Source organism: Girardinichthys multiradiatus, chromosome 5 (genome assembly GCF_021462225.1).
Source record: "Girardinichthys multiradiatus isolate DD_20200921_A chromosome 5, DD_fGirMul_XY1, whole genome shotgun sequence".
Taxonomy (NCBI): domain Eukaryota; kingdom Metazoa; phylum Chordata; class Actinopteri; order Cyprinodontiformes; family Goodeidae; genus Girardinichthys; species Girardinichthys multiradiatus.
Window position 1 is genome coordinate 3,456,736 of NC_061798.1, and position 16,593 is coordinate 3,473,328.

At 39.7% G+C, this 16,593-nt stretch overlaps 1 protein-coding gene across 2 annotated transcripts in view; it reads left to right on the forward strand.

Annotated features, from left to right (window-relative positions):
* The window catches only part of LOC124868280 (teneurin-3-like), a 474,572-nt gene that overhangs the window by 441,610 nt on the left and 16,369 nt on the right, over window positions 1-16,593 (forward strand). For both annotated transcript variants that reach the window (XM_047365339.1, XM_047365340.1), the window contains 4 exons: window positions 7,779-7,883; window positions 8,023-8,153; window positions 15,207-15,376; window positions 15,542-15,668. In XM_047365339.1, coding sequence (XP_047221295.1) covers window positions 7,779-7,883; window positions 8,023-8,153; window positions 15,207-15,376; window positions 15,542-15,668 — 533 coding nt within the window. The remainder of the gene's footprint in view (window positions 1-7,778; window positions 7,884-8,022; window positions 8,154-15,206; window positions 15,377-15,541; window positions 15,669-16,593) is intronic.

Here is a 16,593-nt window from a genome sequence, read left to right on the forward strand (position 1 = left end):
CTCTGTTTTGGTTATTGTTTTGTTTCATTTTAATTCAAAGCTTCTATAACCCAGACAAACATACAATAAATAAAAAAAGAAATGCTGAATGAAATCAGTTTTCATAAATCTAGGTTTGGGATAATTTAACCAGTGTTGTCACCCTTTATGTCAGACAAATGCTGGAAATGATATTTTAGCAGTTGGTATAAAATCTGAACAAACGTTGTCTTCCATTAACGGTGCAAGTCAGAAAGCCAGCATCCTCAGAACACTTTTTTCCTTTAATTCATTAATCTGCGTTTTTCAATTTTTCTTTTTGTGACTTTGTATCCTAAGGTCAATGTTTAATGACCATCAATATTACATAGTTTGTATGCGTGAATGATACTTTAGTGCAGGAGCCTATATCCTCGTCAGCCAGGCCCTGCCAACTTTCCCAGCCTTAAAAAGCTGTTTTTTTGGGGCATCGTGGGTGTAGAGGTAAGCGTGTGCTCCATATACGGAGGTTTTTAGTCCTGAACGCAGCCATCCTGGGTTTGATTCCCTGACCTCGGGACCTTTGCTGCATGTCTTCCCTCCTCACTCTGCTCATTTCCTGTCTGAGTACTCCATATAAAGGCCACTAGTTCCACAAAAACCTCTAAAAACAAAGCATGTTTTCTGTTGAGAGTACATTCCTCCTGTCCTGATTCATTCATAGTCATTGACAACTGATGCATTGCTTTCATCAGTTCATGTACTTTATTTACTGTTTTCTCTGTCCTCTCATTTGCATGCGTAGGTAGGTAACATCCCATTAGGTCCAGGTGCAGGTCAGAGATGGTAACATGCTAATTTAGCTGCTGTACTTAGTCACATTAATGATGCTGTTAACTGCTTGAGAAAGCAGAATATATGGAAACGAGAGGTTAAAGGGTCATTTACGGACATTTAAAGTACACTGTTGTTTCCACCCTGTATGATGATGTGCTGTGAAATCACTGTGGATAATGAAAATATAACCCTAACCACATATACACCACCTAATGTCATATCATATTCTGCAAGATGGTTAATGCAAAATTATCCATTTTAACGAAGAGGAGGATGTTGAAGCAGAAACGTTGAAGCAGAAAATATATTTCATATTATATTATTTGATAAATTTCCCCCAAAAAATAAAATAAATTATTACAGTAAAGTACTGTACAAAATGTTTTGACAGCTTTCATCGACTGACTTATAATAACTTAAAGAGGTCTGGATAAATAGTTATCTAAGCTTTTTACAGAGGGGGTTCTGAAGGTCCTTTAGAATTTTTCTTCTGATTCTTAGTCCAGTAGTTGGAACTGACCATGTCTTTATATTGTTCAGAGTGTCCTTAAAAATTAAGGAAACTGTCAGAATGAAGAACAAAAGCTGAAGTGACACGCTTTTTTCTTTAAGAAAAGAAACCCCAGAGCCTAGTATTTCATAATATTTCAGTGTGAGCTATTCTGTGATGTGCTCTGTTGTTATTGTGTCAAACCAAACTTATGCAACTGTGGGCAAATGTTCCAGTTTCTTTTCATTAGAACATAACAGTTTGTCCCACAAGGTATAAGATTTTTAAATGACCTGGCTGAGGGGGGTGGGTGGGATTTCTCTCTTTGGCTTCAAGAACTCGGCTTCAATGAAGCTAACTCCTTTGTCCAGAGGATTAATCATGACTTATTTATCTTTTCATCAGTTATGGTTAAATTTCCACTTTTGCTAAAGTTCCTACTTTCTCCTAGTCCCTCCAATTATTGGAAATTGCCTTTACTGTGCCGTATTAAAATAACAATAAAAAATTGAAGCTGCAAGCTGCATTGAAGGCCCTCGCGCAACTCAGCCTGTGCAGCAACCGCAGGAGCCTGGCATCGCCGGTTGCACGCCACCAGCGAGGCTGCCGTTCAATTCCAAATATTGCCTCTAGGTGGTGCTGTGAGCGTCATGTCATGATCTTCACTCATGCAGAATTCTGGTCTGGCGAGAAGTATTCAAAATTTGGGGGAAATCCGACCTTCCAGATGGAAGCTGCACTCACTTGTTTATTAGTGGGTGGGGCTGAAATGATGTCATAAACTGACTGTGGCAACGTGTTCAGCATTGATCCCTGATGATGTATACTACATTTGAAGTGGATCTGATGATGTATGAGGGAGATATAGCCCTTGAAGTGTCCTAGGGGGTGCTATTAATCCAAATTCCGATGTAATCCAATAGAGCTGTTTGGGGGCTGACAAAGATCAACCATATTCAGTTTGGAGTAAATCGGACCTTCCTGATGGAAGCTACATTTAGTGGGTGGGGCTAAATTGATGTCATCAATTGACTGTGTCAACATGTCCATCATTCACTCATGATCATGTATACTACATTTGAAATGGATCCGATGATGTATGAGGTAGATATAGCCCTTGAGCTGTCCTAGGGGGCGCTGTTGATCCAAATTACAATGTAATCCAATAGAGCTGTTTGGGGACGTGCAAAGATCAACCAAATTTATTTTGGAGTAAATCGGATCTTCCATGTGTAATTTAGAGCCAATCGTATGGCTGTGGCGTGACATCAGAATTCGCCACGCCGTCATAGCCACACCCTCCAGCTAAAGCAGTCAGTACTGGCAACTATCTAAGACCATCATGTTATCTGTAACTTGGGACAGTTTCACATTGATTAGGTGAAGAACATCAAAAATTTACTCTCTAAAGGAAAACATGACACTTCCTGTTCTCAGGGGGCGGGGCTTCGATGATGTCAGCATCTGATCAGTGAATATTGTTCAGGGCCAGAGGCAGATCAATCTCAGAAGGTTTAAGGTCTCTGTGACTTTCCTTGTAGCAGCTATATCAATTTCGTCTTTTATGGCGAGAAGTCATATTTTGAGGCGTGGCCACGCCCACATGCTTTCATGTATCAAATAGCTTTGGATTTTCAAGTCTCTAAGTCAAAAGCTGTAGGAGGAGTTCGCCCAAATATGCGGGCTAGAAAGGGCAAAACCGGGGTCAAAATGGCAAATTCAATCCAAAATGGCCGACTTCCTGTTGGGTTTGGACCAATGCTCCAAGAGTCTTTTTTGTAGGTCCTACATATGTGTACCAAATTTCAGATTCCTCGTTCAAAGCATGGCTTGGGGCTGATTTTTTAAAGATATGTAGGGGCGCTGTGGAGAAATTAGACCACGCCCACCAAATATGTCCTCAGATTTCTTTTGGTGACTGGACAAGAATCAATCATATTGATATCTTTTTAAAAGTATATATATATATATATATATATATATATATATATATATATATATATATATACATTTGACTTTACAATAGATTATAATGTGAGATCAGTCCAAGTATGCATGGTGTTGTTCTGGAACTCTGTCATCAGAGAAACAGCCTGGGGGAATAAACTGTCTCTTTGGCAGCTGGTTTTAGCAGACAGCAATCTGTAGCACCACCTGAAGGTAGAAGCCTAAACAGTTTGTATGTGGGGTCTGCAGTAATTTTAGCTGCCCTTTTCCTGACCCTAGACCTATATAAGTCCGGGATGGAGGGAAGGTCAGCCCTGATGATTCTCTCTGCAGACCTGATTGTCCTGTTTTGTGGATGAGCCACACCAGAATGAGATGGATGAAGACAGGACAGACTGAATGATGGCAGTGTAGAAGATGACCAGCAGCACCTTTGGAAGGTTTTACTTCTTGAGTTGCCTCAGGAAGTACAGATTCTGCTGGGCCTTCTTCCGAACATTGTCTATGTGTGAAGACCATCTCAGGTTTCGAGAAATGGTGGTTCCTAGGAACCCGAAGTGGTCCAGAGCAGACATGGTGTTGTTGAGGTTGATTAGGGTGGTTGTGGGAGTGGTGTTCTCTGAAAGGCCACCATCATCTCCACCGTTCACCTCTGATCCACTTCCAAAGCAGCCCTGGTGACAGCATGATATGTATTCTTTAAATATGGCTACTGGTAAGCCAGAAATGTCCTTTACACATTTTCTAATGCCCCTTTTCCATTGAACGTTCCAGCCCCGCATGTCTCTACTCCGCTTGCTCTCGCTCTAATCCACATGGAATCTGTTGTGTTTCCATTGACCCACTGATGGCTGGAGCTTTGGCTTGAAAACCTGTCTCCAGCCGCCAGTGTAGTGCACTGTGCTGCTATTAAAGTGCCTGTGCCATAAAATAAGCATATTTCGATGTAAAATTTTGCAAGTCCAAAGTCACCCAGAAATTACATCAAAGGGCAAGTCTCTGGTCATTCATTGTGTGAGTGTCAATGATAAACAGTTCAGGTAGAAGCCAGGTTTAAAAATACCGTTATTGTGCTGACAAGGTGCATTGCTGGTTGTGGCAGCAATACTATGACAGCAGCCGGTAGTCTGCACTATTTTCCTGAAGTGAAGAGGATCAGAGCTGCCTGGATCAAAGCTGGAAAACTTGAGGAGGGACAGATGGGCTGGTCCCAAAAAGTGCAGTCAGTTCTGATTGGAGAACGTCTCGGCAAATTGCTTTGAACAAGAAACCTCTGAGTTCACAAGAGAAATGATGTCAGAGGTCAGGATATCTGACAGACGAAGGAGAATGTTGAAGAAGAGTCTATAGCCACGCTGTTCAGAGCATGTGAGGTAAAAAGATCACCAAAGAAATGGTTGTTGCTGCTGTTGCTGAACGGATCAAGGCTCGGCAGGAAAGAACACTTCCCTGTTGCAAAAGTACATTTAGATATCAGCAGTTATTGTTAAGGATTAAAAATCAGAAACTATTATTTTTATTTTTAATAATAATAATCCAAAATTATTATCAAAATAAGAGAAACATACGATATATTTAGATAAATGTTTTTATAAAGTTTCTAATATAAAAAATAACCCACCAGGTAGTGTCTTCAGATCTTGAATCATCCCTTGTCTGCTGCTACTGCTCCATGCTGCTCAGCTTTGCCTCCAATTCAATCAGTGCCGTATGTATACTGTAACCCTCGATTTACACTGCATCTGCTCCGGTCTGGTCCAGTCCGCTGCAAAGCCCGAAGGAGCTCCAAGAACCATATGCAGATCGTGCAATAAAAGCCAGTGATAAAAATGGTAGCAAGTCCAAAATAACTCATTCTGCCGACGTTAAAGTAGTTAAATTGGTTCATTTTTTATTTTATGCATCCAGATGTTTTCATGTGTACAATGGGTGCGTTCACTGAATGCACCTTAGTTACCCAGTAACTGATCTAATTGATCTAATCTTAACAACTGCTAATATATAGCATCCATGCCCAGTTCCCGTGAAGCTGGCTCTCCTCTGCCCTCCCGTCCTAATGTTATGACTCTGCTGCCTCTGGCTCCCAGGCCATGGTGCCCTCCTTATCTGCTCAGCCTCAAGCTTTCTAACACAGTATTTCTCTGTTTCTTGCTCTCAAACCAGTTACAGCTAAAAAAAAACACTTCATTTTCGCAATTAATTAACATTACCCTTCTTCATTCCATGTAATAATTGTAGAAAAACAGAAAATCATCACACATTTTTCTTTGATTATACTTGTAGTTTTCTACTTCTGAAAAAGATAAGACAGTTAAGACTTCTGAAAAAGATAAGACAATCACAGTTAATGTGTGACTCCATACAAGCTTCTTCAGTCCTCAGTTCCAGAGTGCGAAGATATAATCATTTTACTGTTTCATGACATCTTATCCATGTAATATGATCATTATTTATTTGATACTCTAAAGATTAGGCTCTCATTTCATCATATGTGATTGTTGTTAAACTCAATCATAGTGATACACTTCTGCAAAAGAAAGAAGACTTAAAACACACCAAATGGGGCCCCCAGACTTCATAGCTTTAAAATGTGAACATTTACTGCTGTATATCTCATTGATCTAATTATGAGGGTTTAATTAATTTCTGCATGGATACATGGAAGGATCTCACCTCATTTTGACAACGTGTATGTATAAATATATGTGTGTATTTTTAATATAATGAGAACTAGTCTTTAGAGAATTATTTTGAAAATCCGGATGTTGTGCTGGTTCTGTTTCCTGGTGGTGCGGTATGATTCATGCATCGACTCCGGCCGTATTTCGGCATCCGGCAAAAATAGACTCTGGTGGAATTAGATGGCCGTCTGGACGCCGCAACATTTGTTCTCTGCCATCTGATGAAAGCTGACTTTCTTCTCCTGACTCTGCTGTGTCTCTCTGATAGTGACAGAAATATATCTAAAGAAATATCAGATTCTTCACTGCTGTTTTGCTACCATTGTAGCGGCAGTCACTTTACTTGCAGGGATTCCCCTTTGACGTCATAAAAGAGCGCAACAAAATCACAAAGGAGTAGCCTGGAAATGCCTTTTATGACCATATGTCAACAACTGTTGCAACAACTATCAGCGGCATGAATTGACTTTTGGAAATATTTTATTAGTGTTTCCATTCCATAAATGTAATTGGATTTATCAATAAAATTCGATCTCACAGGCACTTTAATGTCACTGTGTGACATTGTCACATTAAATTAATCTGCGTAAAACAATAATAAATAAATAGAAAATAAAAACAAACAAAATACTAATAATGTTGTAGTATTGTATTATTATTGTATTATTGTAAGCTAACATTTTGGGTTTTATGAGGTAGGTTTTGTCTCAGCCATGGCAATAAGGAGGACAAGAACTTTTAAACAAAAAACCAAGCAAGTGAAAAACCACGGTGAATTTAGTTTTAGGTTTGCTATTGAATATTCATGCTTCACGAAATCAGTGGGCTCTTTCTCCCAGTGAGACCCAGTGCACGATGGTTGCATCAGGTCACTCAGCATATTTCTGAACCAAACACACTGTTTCATGATGTTATTGTTTTGTGTGTTTTGGTTGAAATGGGTTGAAATGTTTGTGTGTCTAAACAGCTGATTTTATGTGTGATCAGCTGTTTTAGGATGTTATTAAATACAACACTCCATCTCAGTGTAATTCAGAAAGCTGACATGGTGTCGTTTTTCTTTTCTTTCAGCCTTCAGGCATGGTTTATGATTTGTAAATAGTAAAATTATATTTTGGTTTGACCCGCTACAGGTTACAAAATGGGCTGAGTGCAGTGGAGCTGGGTTAAGTAGAGCCCACGGAAAAGGGCATTAGTAGTATCTGCCTGAGATGGAAGTTAGCCACTTGGCTATTTATTGGCTTATTTACATGCTGGGATGGATGGATGGATGGATGGATGGATTTTAGTTTCAGAATTTGACTACACTATTACCAAGCCCAAATGTTTTAATGATACTAATTAAAAGGAAGAAAAACAGTGCATAAAAAATTCTATATTCAAAATGATGCAAGAGCAGAACAACCGCGCTACAGCACAGTGAGAGTGAATGGAGAAGGAAAAGGTTGGATGAAATGGTTGGTTGGGCCTTTGTTTATTTAAGTTGTTTCATTCTGTTTGCTGGATTGTTGCGTGGATCTAGCAGAGTGTATATTTAGTCAAAAATAAGAGTGCAGTCAGCCACTCTTTGTTGCAGCCTGTGGGAGGCTGAGAGGAACATAATTGAAAAAGGCTGAAGGATGTTAAACCTCCTCTCTGCTCCATTAGCAGGTTCAAACACTCTGCTTAGAGATTAATTGTTTCTCACCTTACTTTGTCTCCCTGCTGTCTTTTACATACTCTCACTCTCTCTGCCTTTCTTTTTCCTTTTTTTAATCCTCATTTCTGTTCACAATTGATCATCAGTTCTTCAGTAAAATCTTGGAATGTTGTAATGCAATAATATATCAATAACTGCATCTCTGTCTTGTACTTGTGTCATGTAGACCAGCTTCGTAACAGCTACCAAGTGGGTAATGACCATTCACTCAGGGTCATCTATGCCAATGGGATGGACACACACTATCAGACTGAGCCACATATACTGGCAGGTATGTCTAAATGATTTACCATGTACTGTAGCTGCTGTTGGGCATCAATGTAGTGAATCCCCATTCCTGTCTGAAAGCCTTCACCAGTCTACATATTGTAGTGTCTGCAAACCCCCGATTTCCTCTGATATCCTTCTAGGAGCTGCTAACCCTACGATCGCCCGGCGCAACATGACCCTGCCAGGAGAGAACGGTCAGAATTTAGTTGAATGGAGGTTTAGGAAGGAGCAGACCCGAGGAAAGGTCATTGTTTTTGGGAGAAAGCTGAGGGTGAGTGGTCTTCTGTTAGAATGAATGTTAGAATGATGTTTATATATTTTACTTCCAGCTCTGGATCCAAATAGAATTAAAAATAGAATATGGAAAAAAGAAATGTTGCCTAGCTTTTATTTCATTGCCACCTATCTGTAAGTTGTATCAACATCATGTTGTCCAGTTTCCTTTAGTCCGTGGATCTGATGCTGCCACCCTGTAGAGGAATGGAAAGAAGATCCTAACACCAATATTTCTTAAAACATATGCAACACTAGAAGTGGGTAGATGATGGTTTCTCCAACACCTACAAGATGCCCAACTGCAGTGGGTCCTGGAAGGTGTTTAGCTATTTACAGAGAAACAGTCTACTTCACCCCTCTGGACATCACTCTCTTTAACTGTGTTTTTAAGTATGTCTTCCACAGCACAAGGGAATACCTTAGGCTAAGATTAAAGCTGGAATGTCCTCGAAAACCAGTTGAACACAGTTCTGTATAGAAGCTTTACTATATAATCTCTAGAATGACACCGAAACTGATATCTGCTGTTGTCCCTCCTCCTCTTTTCTTCTTCGTTAATCTGCCTGCCTGTGGTGTATAAGCTAAAGCCAGGTAGAAAATTGTTAAAATCTCTCTTTACATTTGTCTCTGTGAAACATATAATTTCAAAGATCTTATTAGTTTCTTCCTCAGTGATGGAAACTCTTTTGTCATCGTCACATCTCCTTATAAAACTGTTAGAACAGAATATCTCCTCCCAGCTCTTTGCCTTTCCTTAGCTATACATCAGGGACATTTTCTCTTTACTTTGTAGGTGACTGTGTTTGTCTGTTGATATGTGCAAGTGATAAAGCGCTGAGCATTTTGAACCTTCTATTCTTCTGTATTTTTGGAATTTAGGTCGATTTATACCTGAATTGTTTTGGGATATAAAAAGGAGCGGTCTGCCATGAGATATTTTTCACTGGACATGCATAAATTTGGACCACGCTTGGAGGCGTTTTATACCTGCTTTGACAACCAATGACTCTATTCATAGCCTGCTGTAAGGAAGTGTGGTTATGTGACTCCAATAAATATCTCCTATTTGCCCAGAGATATTTTGGGTCAGGAAGCAGTCATATTTCATGAAAGGTCATGAAATATTTCATGGCTCAAATTCTAATTATTGGAAATAAGTTATTAGAAGGTATTCAGAAAGAATATACAATTACATGTAGTCAGAAGCTTTGAGCATTTTTTAATTCTTTTTCCACATAGTAAATGAAATAACTGCCATAAACATTACACAGTGGTTTAAGTGCATGGGTAGGAGAAGAGAGTGGGAAGGGCTGAGATGGAGAGAATTGGCTGGAAAATGCTGTCACCTGCTCCTGTATGCAACAATCTGGAGTATTCTGTCATCAGAGCAGCTCCTAAAATGAAGTATGACTTAACAACTTGGTTAATATAGATAACAAAGAGTATGTTGTATTCAGTCATAAATTCTATGTTCATTTTTTTTTACATTTCTCTTTATTTATACTCACACAGACATATTATTAGCATATTCTTATATAAATATTTGAAAAAGGTTATACCATCCTTGTATTATGCATCATGTATACCTGCAGGCTCTACAAGTGGCTGCTGAGATGTTCAGCACACAGGAGTGGAGGATGGGTTGACAGGGTCATATTTATGCCTGCAGGCAATTTGCCAGTTCACACTTTCACATTTTTACACTGTTGGATAGAGAGTATACGAATGCTCTGCTAACAGTATGATCCCAGCTGTCTGTTAGGAGAAAATTCTAAATTATTGCTTTTGGGCAACAGGGCTCAGCTTTTCTAAATTATTTCTTTTTTGTCATCATCTAGTGGTAGAGTTTACAGATGGGAAAACATCCATGACCCTGCAATGAGACAATCCAATGCCTCAGTATTAGACTGTGTTTGGCCTCTGTGTGGTTCCATTTGCTTGTGTTTAAGAAGCAGGTCCTTGCAATAGTGAACCTAAGCTAGGCCATGAGGGCTCACCCTGTGATTTATAAAGAAGAAAGTGATGTCAGCAAGTTTTTGTCTGGAACACTTGTAGGAGATATTGAAACAGCAGATGTGAAACTACAGATGCAATGCTCAGAGGTTTGTTAAGACACTGGACATTGTTCACTGTAAAGCTGGGCTAATGTCAACATTGACTGAGAAGGTACCTATCACCAAAGTGCCTGCTTTGAGCTCAACTGAAATTAACAGCTGCTCACATGGACAAACTAAATTATCACTGGGGAAAAAACTTTATGGTCAGAAGAGACAAACATTGAGATGTATGCCCACAATAACAGTACAAAGGTTTATAGTAATAAAACTTTCAGAGTCAAGAACATTGTACCAGCTGTCAAGCATGCTGATGTTCAGTTTCAGTGCCAGTGTTATGGTGCATTGCACAAAATCAGTAAAGTTTGTAGGTGGAAGACTTCCTCCAAATTCCTCTGTTAGACCTCACATCAACAGCTAGATTGATAAAAATAGGATTCACACATTGGTTTGTCATGGATAAAGCAATCAAACATAAAGCTTCTGGAATGGACCTGGCTCCAACACTGTTGGGAAATGTATGCACAAAAGTTAAAAACCAGGTCCAAACAGGAGAGCAAACAGTTGAAATGAGTTCTACCACCACTGCCATGAGGGATCGTCAAATATCTATCCAGAGATGTGTCAGAAACTTGTTGATAACTAGAAAAATGTTTGACTTCTCTGCTGTTGTTAACAGATATTGAGGTGCACTATAAATAACTACAAACTATAAATAAGGGATATCAGAGAATAATTATCGGTGATCATTTGTCAGTAGACCAAATGTTATACGTGACAGGCTGACATGGCATAACATGTGAAATGCATGTCTTTAGCATTCATACCAGTGGGATATGGCTGAGTCTGTGGCTTTTATTCACCAGTTCTGTGTTTCAGCCAACTATCTGCTGCTGAGTCCCAATGTCTTCCCCATCCCCCTTTAATTAACCTTACTGATTTAACTGGTGCTAATTCACAAATGAATGAGTGGCTAAAATGAAAAGGTGAAAAAATGGAACCTTGGACATTTTCCAGCCAGACTCTCTGTTTAATGAAAGAGCTCTGTACACGAATGATTGGCCGGTTTGTGATGTTTGTCATTGCTTCAAGGATCTATAAGGTGAGTTTCGCAGCAGATCTGGGCTATCTGTCTTCATAAATCGGATTTTAACACCACATCATTTAGATGGTGATTTAGCCTGGCTTGTTGGTACAGGGATGTTACTGTGTTTTATGGCTCCTGGATCAGAGGTTTCTTTTATTTCACAGGCCATGGTACAGACATTCAGATGAAAAGTCAAATTTTAGGATTTTACTAGTGAGTTTTATTAGCCATTTTATTTTATTTCTCTTATCTCAAACTCTAAACAGAGTTTTTGGTTTTGTTGTTTTACTCTTGACCAGTTTGGTCCACAACTTGGAGGAAAAAAAAAAAAAAAGGCTCATACAATATGTGAACTTTGAGAAAATCCAGTAAGAGAGCACCCCGACGACAGTGTTCACAAAAATTGCCATGTTTTATATCGTATGTTCACCTTTCTCCTTGTACACTAATCCTATCTATGCTTGGTCCTGTGCTTTTTGTTGGAAATCCAGACAGAAAGGAGAGGCAAAATCAAAAGATGATATGCTGCTATTTATTTGGAGAAAGGCTTTTCAAACCAAGCCTTTTTGCCTACTTCATGTTGTGTGGCCGACTTAGTATTTTACATGACATTTGGCAGGAAAGGAAGCTGGAATCAAACTCACAAATTTTCAAAAATGAAGGATGACTACTCTTCACAGTGAGCCAATGATTCGGAATTTATGGGGTGACTGTTAATTTTTCACATTGGGCCATGTTGATTTGAATCTATTTTCCCAATAAAGGAAATCATTATTTGCAAACTGCTCTTTGTATTTAGTCAGTTTATGTTTGTCCAACATTAAAATCGTTTTTAAATACAACAAAAAAAAGCAAACACCGAAGTCTGTAAAGGGTCAAATATCTGCATATTGTTGACCAGAGAATGTGACATGTTGACAACAACCTGGTAGCACTTTGCAAGTGTTGGAATCATCCATTTTGATTGGATTTGACCGACTGGCATAAGTGAGGCAGGGTGAAGCATAGTTAAGATGATTTAGAATCATCAGTAGTTAATCCAAGGTATCAACTTGTTGCATGCAGTATTGATTGAAGTGGAAGTGTTTAATGTTGAGCTGTTTGATTTGCTGTGCAGGGGCTGCTTAATTGCGGAGCGCGGATGCAATCAGCAAGGTGCATGGTCATGTTTTTGTCTGGCTGATCCCAAATCAGCCAGGAGATAGAAGTTGGATTTTTAAAGTTTTTCCATTCAAAGCAGCTGCAGTCTGGGCCTTGTCCCAGTTTTATTACTGGAGTTTTTCCACTGAGTTCCCGCCTCAGAGCCTTATGACTCTTTGTTCGAGCCAATCAGCTGCTAGTGGCCAAGGGCGTAGCCTACTGTTTTACCAGCTGATCGCCGCATCAGCGCACCAAGAAGGCTGCCCTGTACAATGGTTCTGCTCCACTTTCCAAGTTAACCCAAATTGCACATTTTGTCCATAAAACTGCTGGTTTGATCTTCATAGACACTCAATGCGCATATATTTTCTTTTATTATTATTTTTACATGGTCATTTTACTCCCTTCCGTAGAATAGTGCATGTTTAGTTAGGTGAAGATTTTTGGACCAGCATGGTAATTGTACTGCTATATGGTCAATAAATTTTCAATTCAATTTAATTCAATTCAGTTTTATTTATATAGCGCCAATTCACAACACATGTTGTCTCAAGGCACTTCACAACAGTCAGGTACATACATTCCAATGAATCCTAACCATTGAACAGTGCAGTCAAAGTTAGCTTTTTATTCAAATTGGATAAAAAGCTTTTCTATCTAAGGAAACCCAGCAGATTGCATCCAGTCAGTGACTTGCAGCATTCCCTCCTCCTGGATGAACATGTAGAGACAGTGGACAGTCACTGGCGTTGACTTTGCAGCAATCCCTCATACTGAGCATGCATGTAGCGACAGTGGAGAGGAAAAACTCCCTCTTAACAGGAAGAAACCTCCAGCAGAACCAGGCTCAGTGTGAGCGGCCATCTGCCACGGCCGACTGGGGGTTTGAGAGAACAGAGCAGAGACACAAAAAGAACACAGAAGCACTGATCCAGAAGTACTTTCTATGGGAAGGAAATGTAAATGTTAATGGATGTAGCTCCTTTAGTCGTTTCACCTAGAAAGAAAGAACAGATAAACTGAGCCAGTTTTCAAGGTTAGAGTCTGAAAGAGAGCACATATAATTAGTTACAGTAAAAGCTCAGTCAATTTCCATGTCTAGGAGAGAGAAAGGGTTAAACACTAAAAGACAGGGCCAAGTGGATCATCGGTAGAAGGTGAACATTAAATTGTTGCCAGCAGAAGCTCGGACAATTCCCCTCTCCAGAAAGGTGTCACAGGTAGACACAGAGCCAGACCAGGTGTAGCTTCTAGGAAGAGAAAAGAGAGAGAACATAAAGTTAAAAGCTGAAATAACAGCAAATAATGCAAAATTGGAGAGTAGTGTGAGAATGTAGCGAAGAGGGTGAAAGTGGTCATTATGTCCTCCAGCAGCCTACGCCTATAGCAGCATAACTACACAGATAGTTTCAGTTCAGATTATTTAGTTAAACGGCGCTTATTTACAACAATGTCGTTTCAAGGCACCCCACAAAGGGTCCCACTAATGGTCATTGTTATACAAAAAACCACAAGGATCGGGATACCTCTATCTGTCAGACTGATCACAACCATTGGAAAAGACAAGGGGTCAGACAGGTAGCAGAAATGGAGGGTGTGTTTGCACCTCAACCATAATTGAGCCGGTTTAGGCTAAACCTGACTCCCCCTTACTCCATCCAACAGGGAGGGAGGAAGGCTCCCTCCCTGGTAAACAAAGCCACTCTAACTATAAGCTTTATCAAAAAGGAAAGTTTTAAGCCTAGACTTAAAAGTACACAGGGTGTCTGCCTCACGGACTAAAACTGGGAGCTGGTTCCACAGGAGAGGAGCCTGATAACTAAAGGATTTGCCTCCCATTCTACTTCTAGAGACTCTAGGAACCACCAGTAAACCTGCAGTCTGAGAGCAAAGTGCTCTGTTAGGAACATATGGAACAATCAGATCTCTGATGTATGATGGAGCTAAATCATTAAGGGCTTTATATGTGAGGAGGAGAATTTTAAATTCTATTCTGGATTTAACAGGGAGCCAATGAAGGGAAGCTAAAGTAGGAGAAATATGATCTCTCTTTTTAATTTTCATCAGAACTCTTGCTGCAGCATTTTGGATCAGCTGAAGGCTTTTAACTGCATTTTGTGGACATCCTGATAGTAAAGAATTACAATAGTCCAGTCTTGAAGTAACAAATGCATGGACTAGTTTTTAAATCTTCACATATATAAAAAAAAAAGCGTTTGTGTTTATTTCGTGCAAGAATGATTTATCTGTCAAAATAAGGTCAACGTTCCCCCACCGATCAGCTGAGCAGCTGATTAAACAGTGACATTTAGTGTGGTTTTGGTTAATAATTATCAATTATTAATGATAATTAACTTATTGTAATTATTAAGAGCTTCGAGCCCATAATCACCACACCACAGAGCATCTCTGATTTCTATTCATAAACATTGATTTTTGGTTAAGAAATATTTTTTCTGAATGTAGATTTCTAATTATAATTTTTGATAAATATTCATTAATCAATAATCATAATCCTTACACAAGACAGACACGAAATATTGTGACATTTTATATGATGTACGTCTTGCTGAATGATTTGGGAAGCAATGGAATGGAATCCAGCAATGGAAGAGAGAGCCTCTCGGCAGTCTGGGCATTGGGGCAGTTTCACTGTTGGATGATGGAAGGTCACATGACACAGGCCTAACCATATTCTGTGTCACAGTGCAAAAAGCATGTTTAAAAGCATAATTTAAAATGTTTATTTGTCTCCTCTGACATTCAGGTAAATGGAAGGAACTTGCTGTCTGTGGACTATGACCGCACACTGCGAACGGAGAAGGTTTATGATGACCACAGAAAGTTCCTGTTAAAGATCATTTATGACACCCAGGGCCACCCAGCACTGTGGGTCCCCAGCAGCAAACTGCTCTCTGTTAACCTGACATACTCCAGGTAAGTAAATTTGTGCTGGATAATGGATTATTGTACTCGTCTGCAGTGCATGAAACGGCAGGTTAATTTAGTCCATCATATGTAACGATAATAACCTGGATTAACGTTGTAGTTGTAATGGCGTAAAATGGGAGCATGACTGTGTGTTTTTGTGTGTGTGTTCAGCACAGGACAGGTAACTGGGCTCCAGAGGGGTCCAACCACAGAGAGGTGGGAGTACGATAATCAAGGAAGAATCATTTCCCGAGTCTTTGCTGATGGAAAGATATGGAGTTACACTTATCTGGATAAGGTGGGAAAATCATTTTACAGATATGCATACATTCCACTTCCTTTCTTAGCACCACTGCTCTTCCATCCCAGACCTTACTGGGTCAGGGGTTCTGACATCTAAACTACACCCAGTATCACTCAGCAAATGGTTTGTATTAACAATATCATTCATTCAGAGATGGGAGGATGGCATGTTTTATTTAGAAGGTTTTTGGTTGGTGGAGTTTATTTAAACCTGGCACAGACATGTAACGTTAGCCTGCTTCATCCATTTAAAACCAAATTCGATGTTTCTTTGAGATCATTAACCTGTTAGACTTTCCAACTGTGTCCAAGTTTCAACCGTCTAGCTGTGGATTTGAGATGAAATGAAAGTACTTTGGGAGAGTCCTCTTTTCGTTATTCCAGTCACTTTGAGCAGCCCACTAGTACCAGTGGCATGGACCAGTTCCATAGCATGATTCCACACCGTTTTACTGTTGGTACGGTGTTCTGAGGTTTGAAAGCTTCATCTTGACTCCTCCACACACTCTTTATGTCACTGAGGCCAAATGATTCAGTGTGTCTCATCTGACCCTAAAACGTTTCTCCAGAACATATTTAACTTGTTCCAGTGGGCAGCTGCAAACTTCAGTAACACTTGAGGATATTGACTTGGAAGCTGCGACTTCTTTATTGGTTGGTATCATCTCAGTCCAACGTGAAGTAAAACTTTGTACAGGGTGAACTGGTGTTCTAGCTGTATCCATTTCATGGAAGGCTTGACCCTTGGTGGTTCCAGGGTTGTTCCTGAACATGCTAAACAATGTCCTTTCATCTCAGAGGGGCAGTTTGGGTGTTCTTCCAAACCCTGGCAAGGTGGTGAAACATCTGAATGCCTTCTACCTGCATTAAAATAGTTTAAACTGACAATGTTGAAATCTGCAGTGGAGATCTACAGTTTT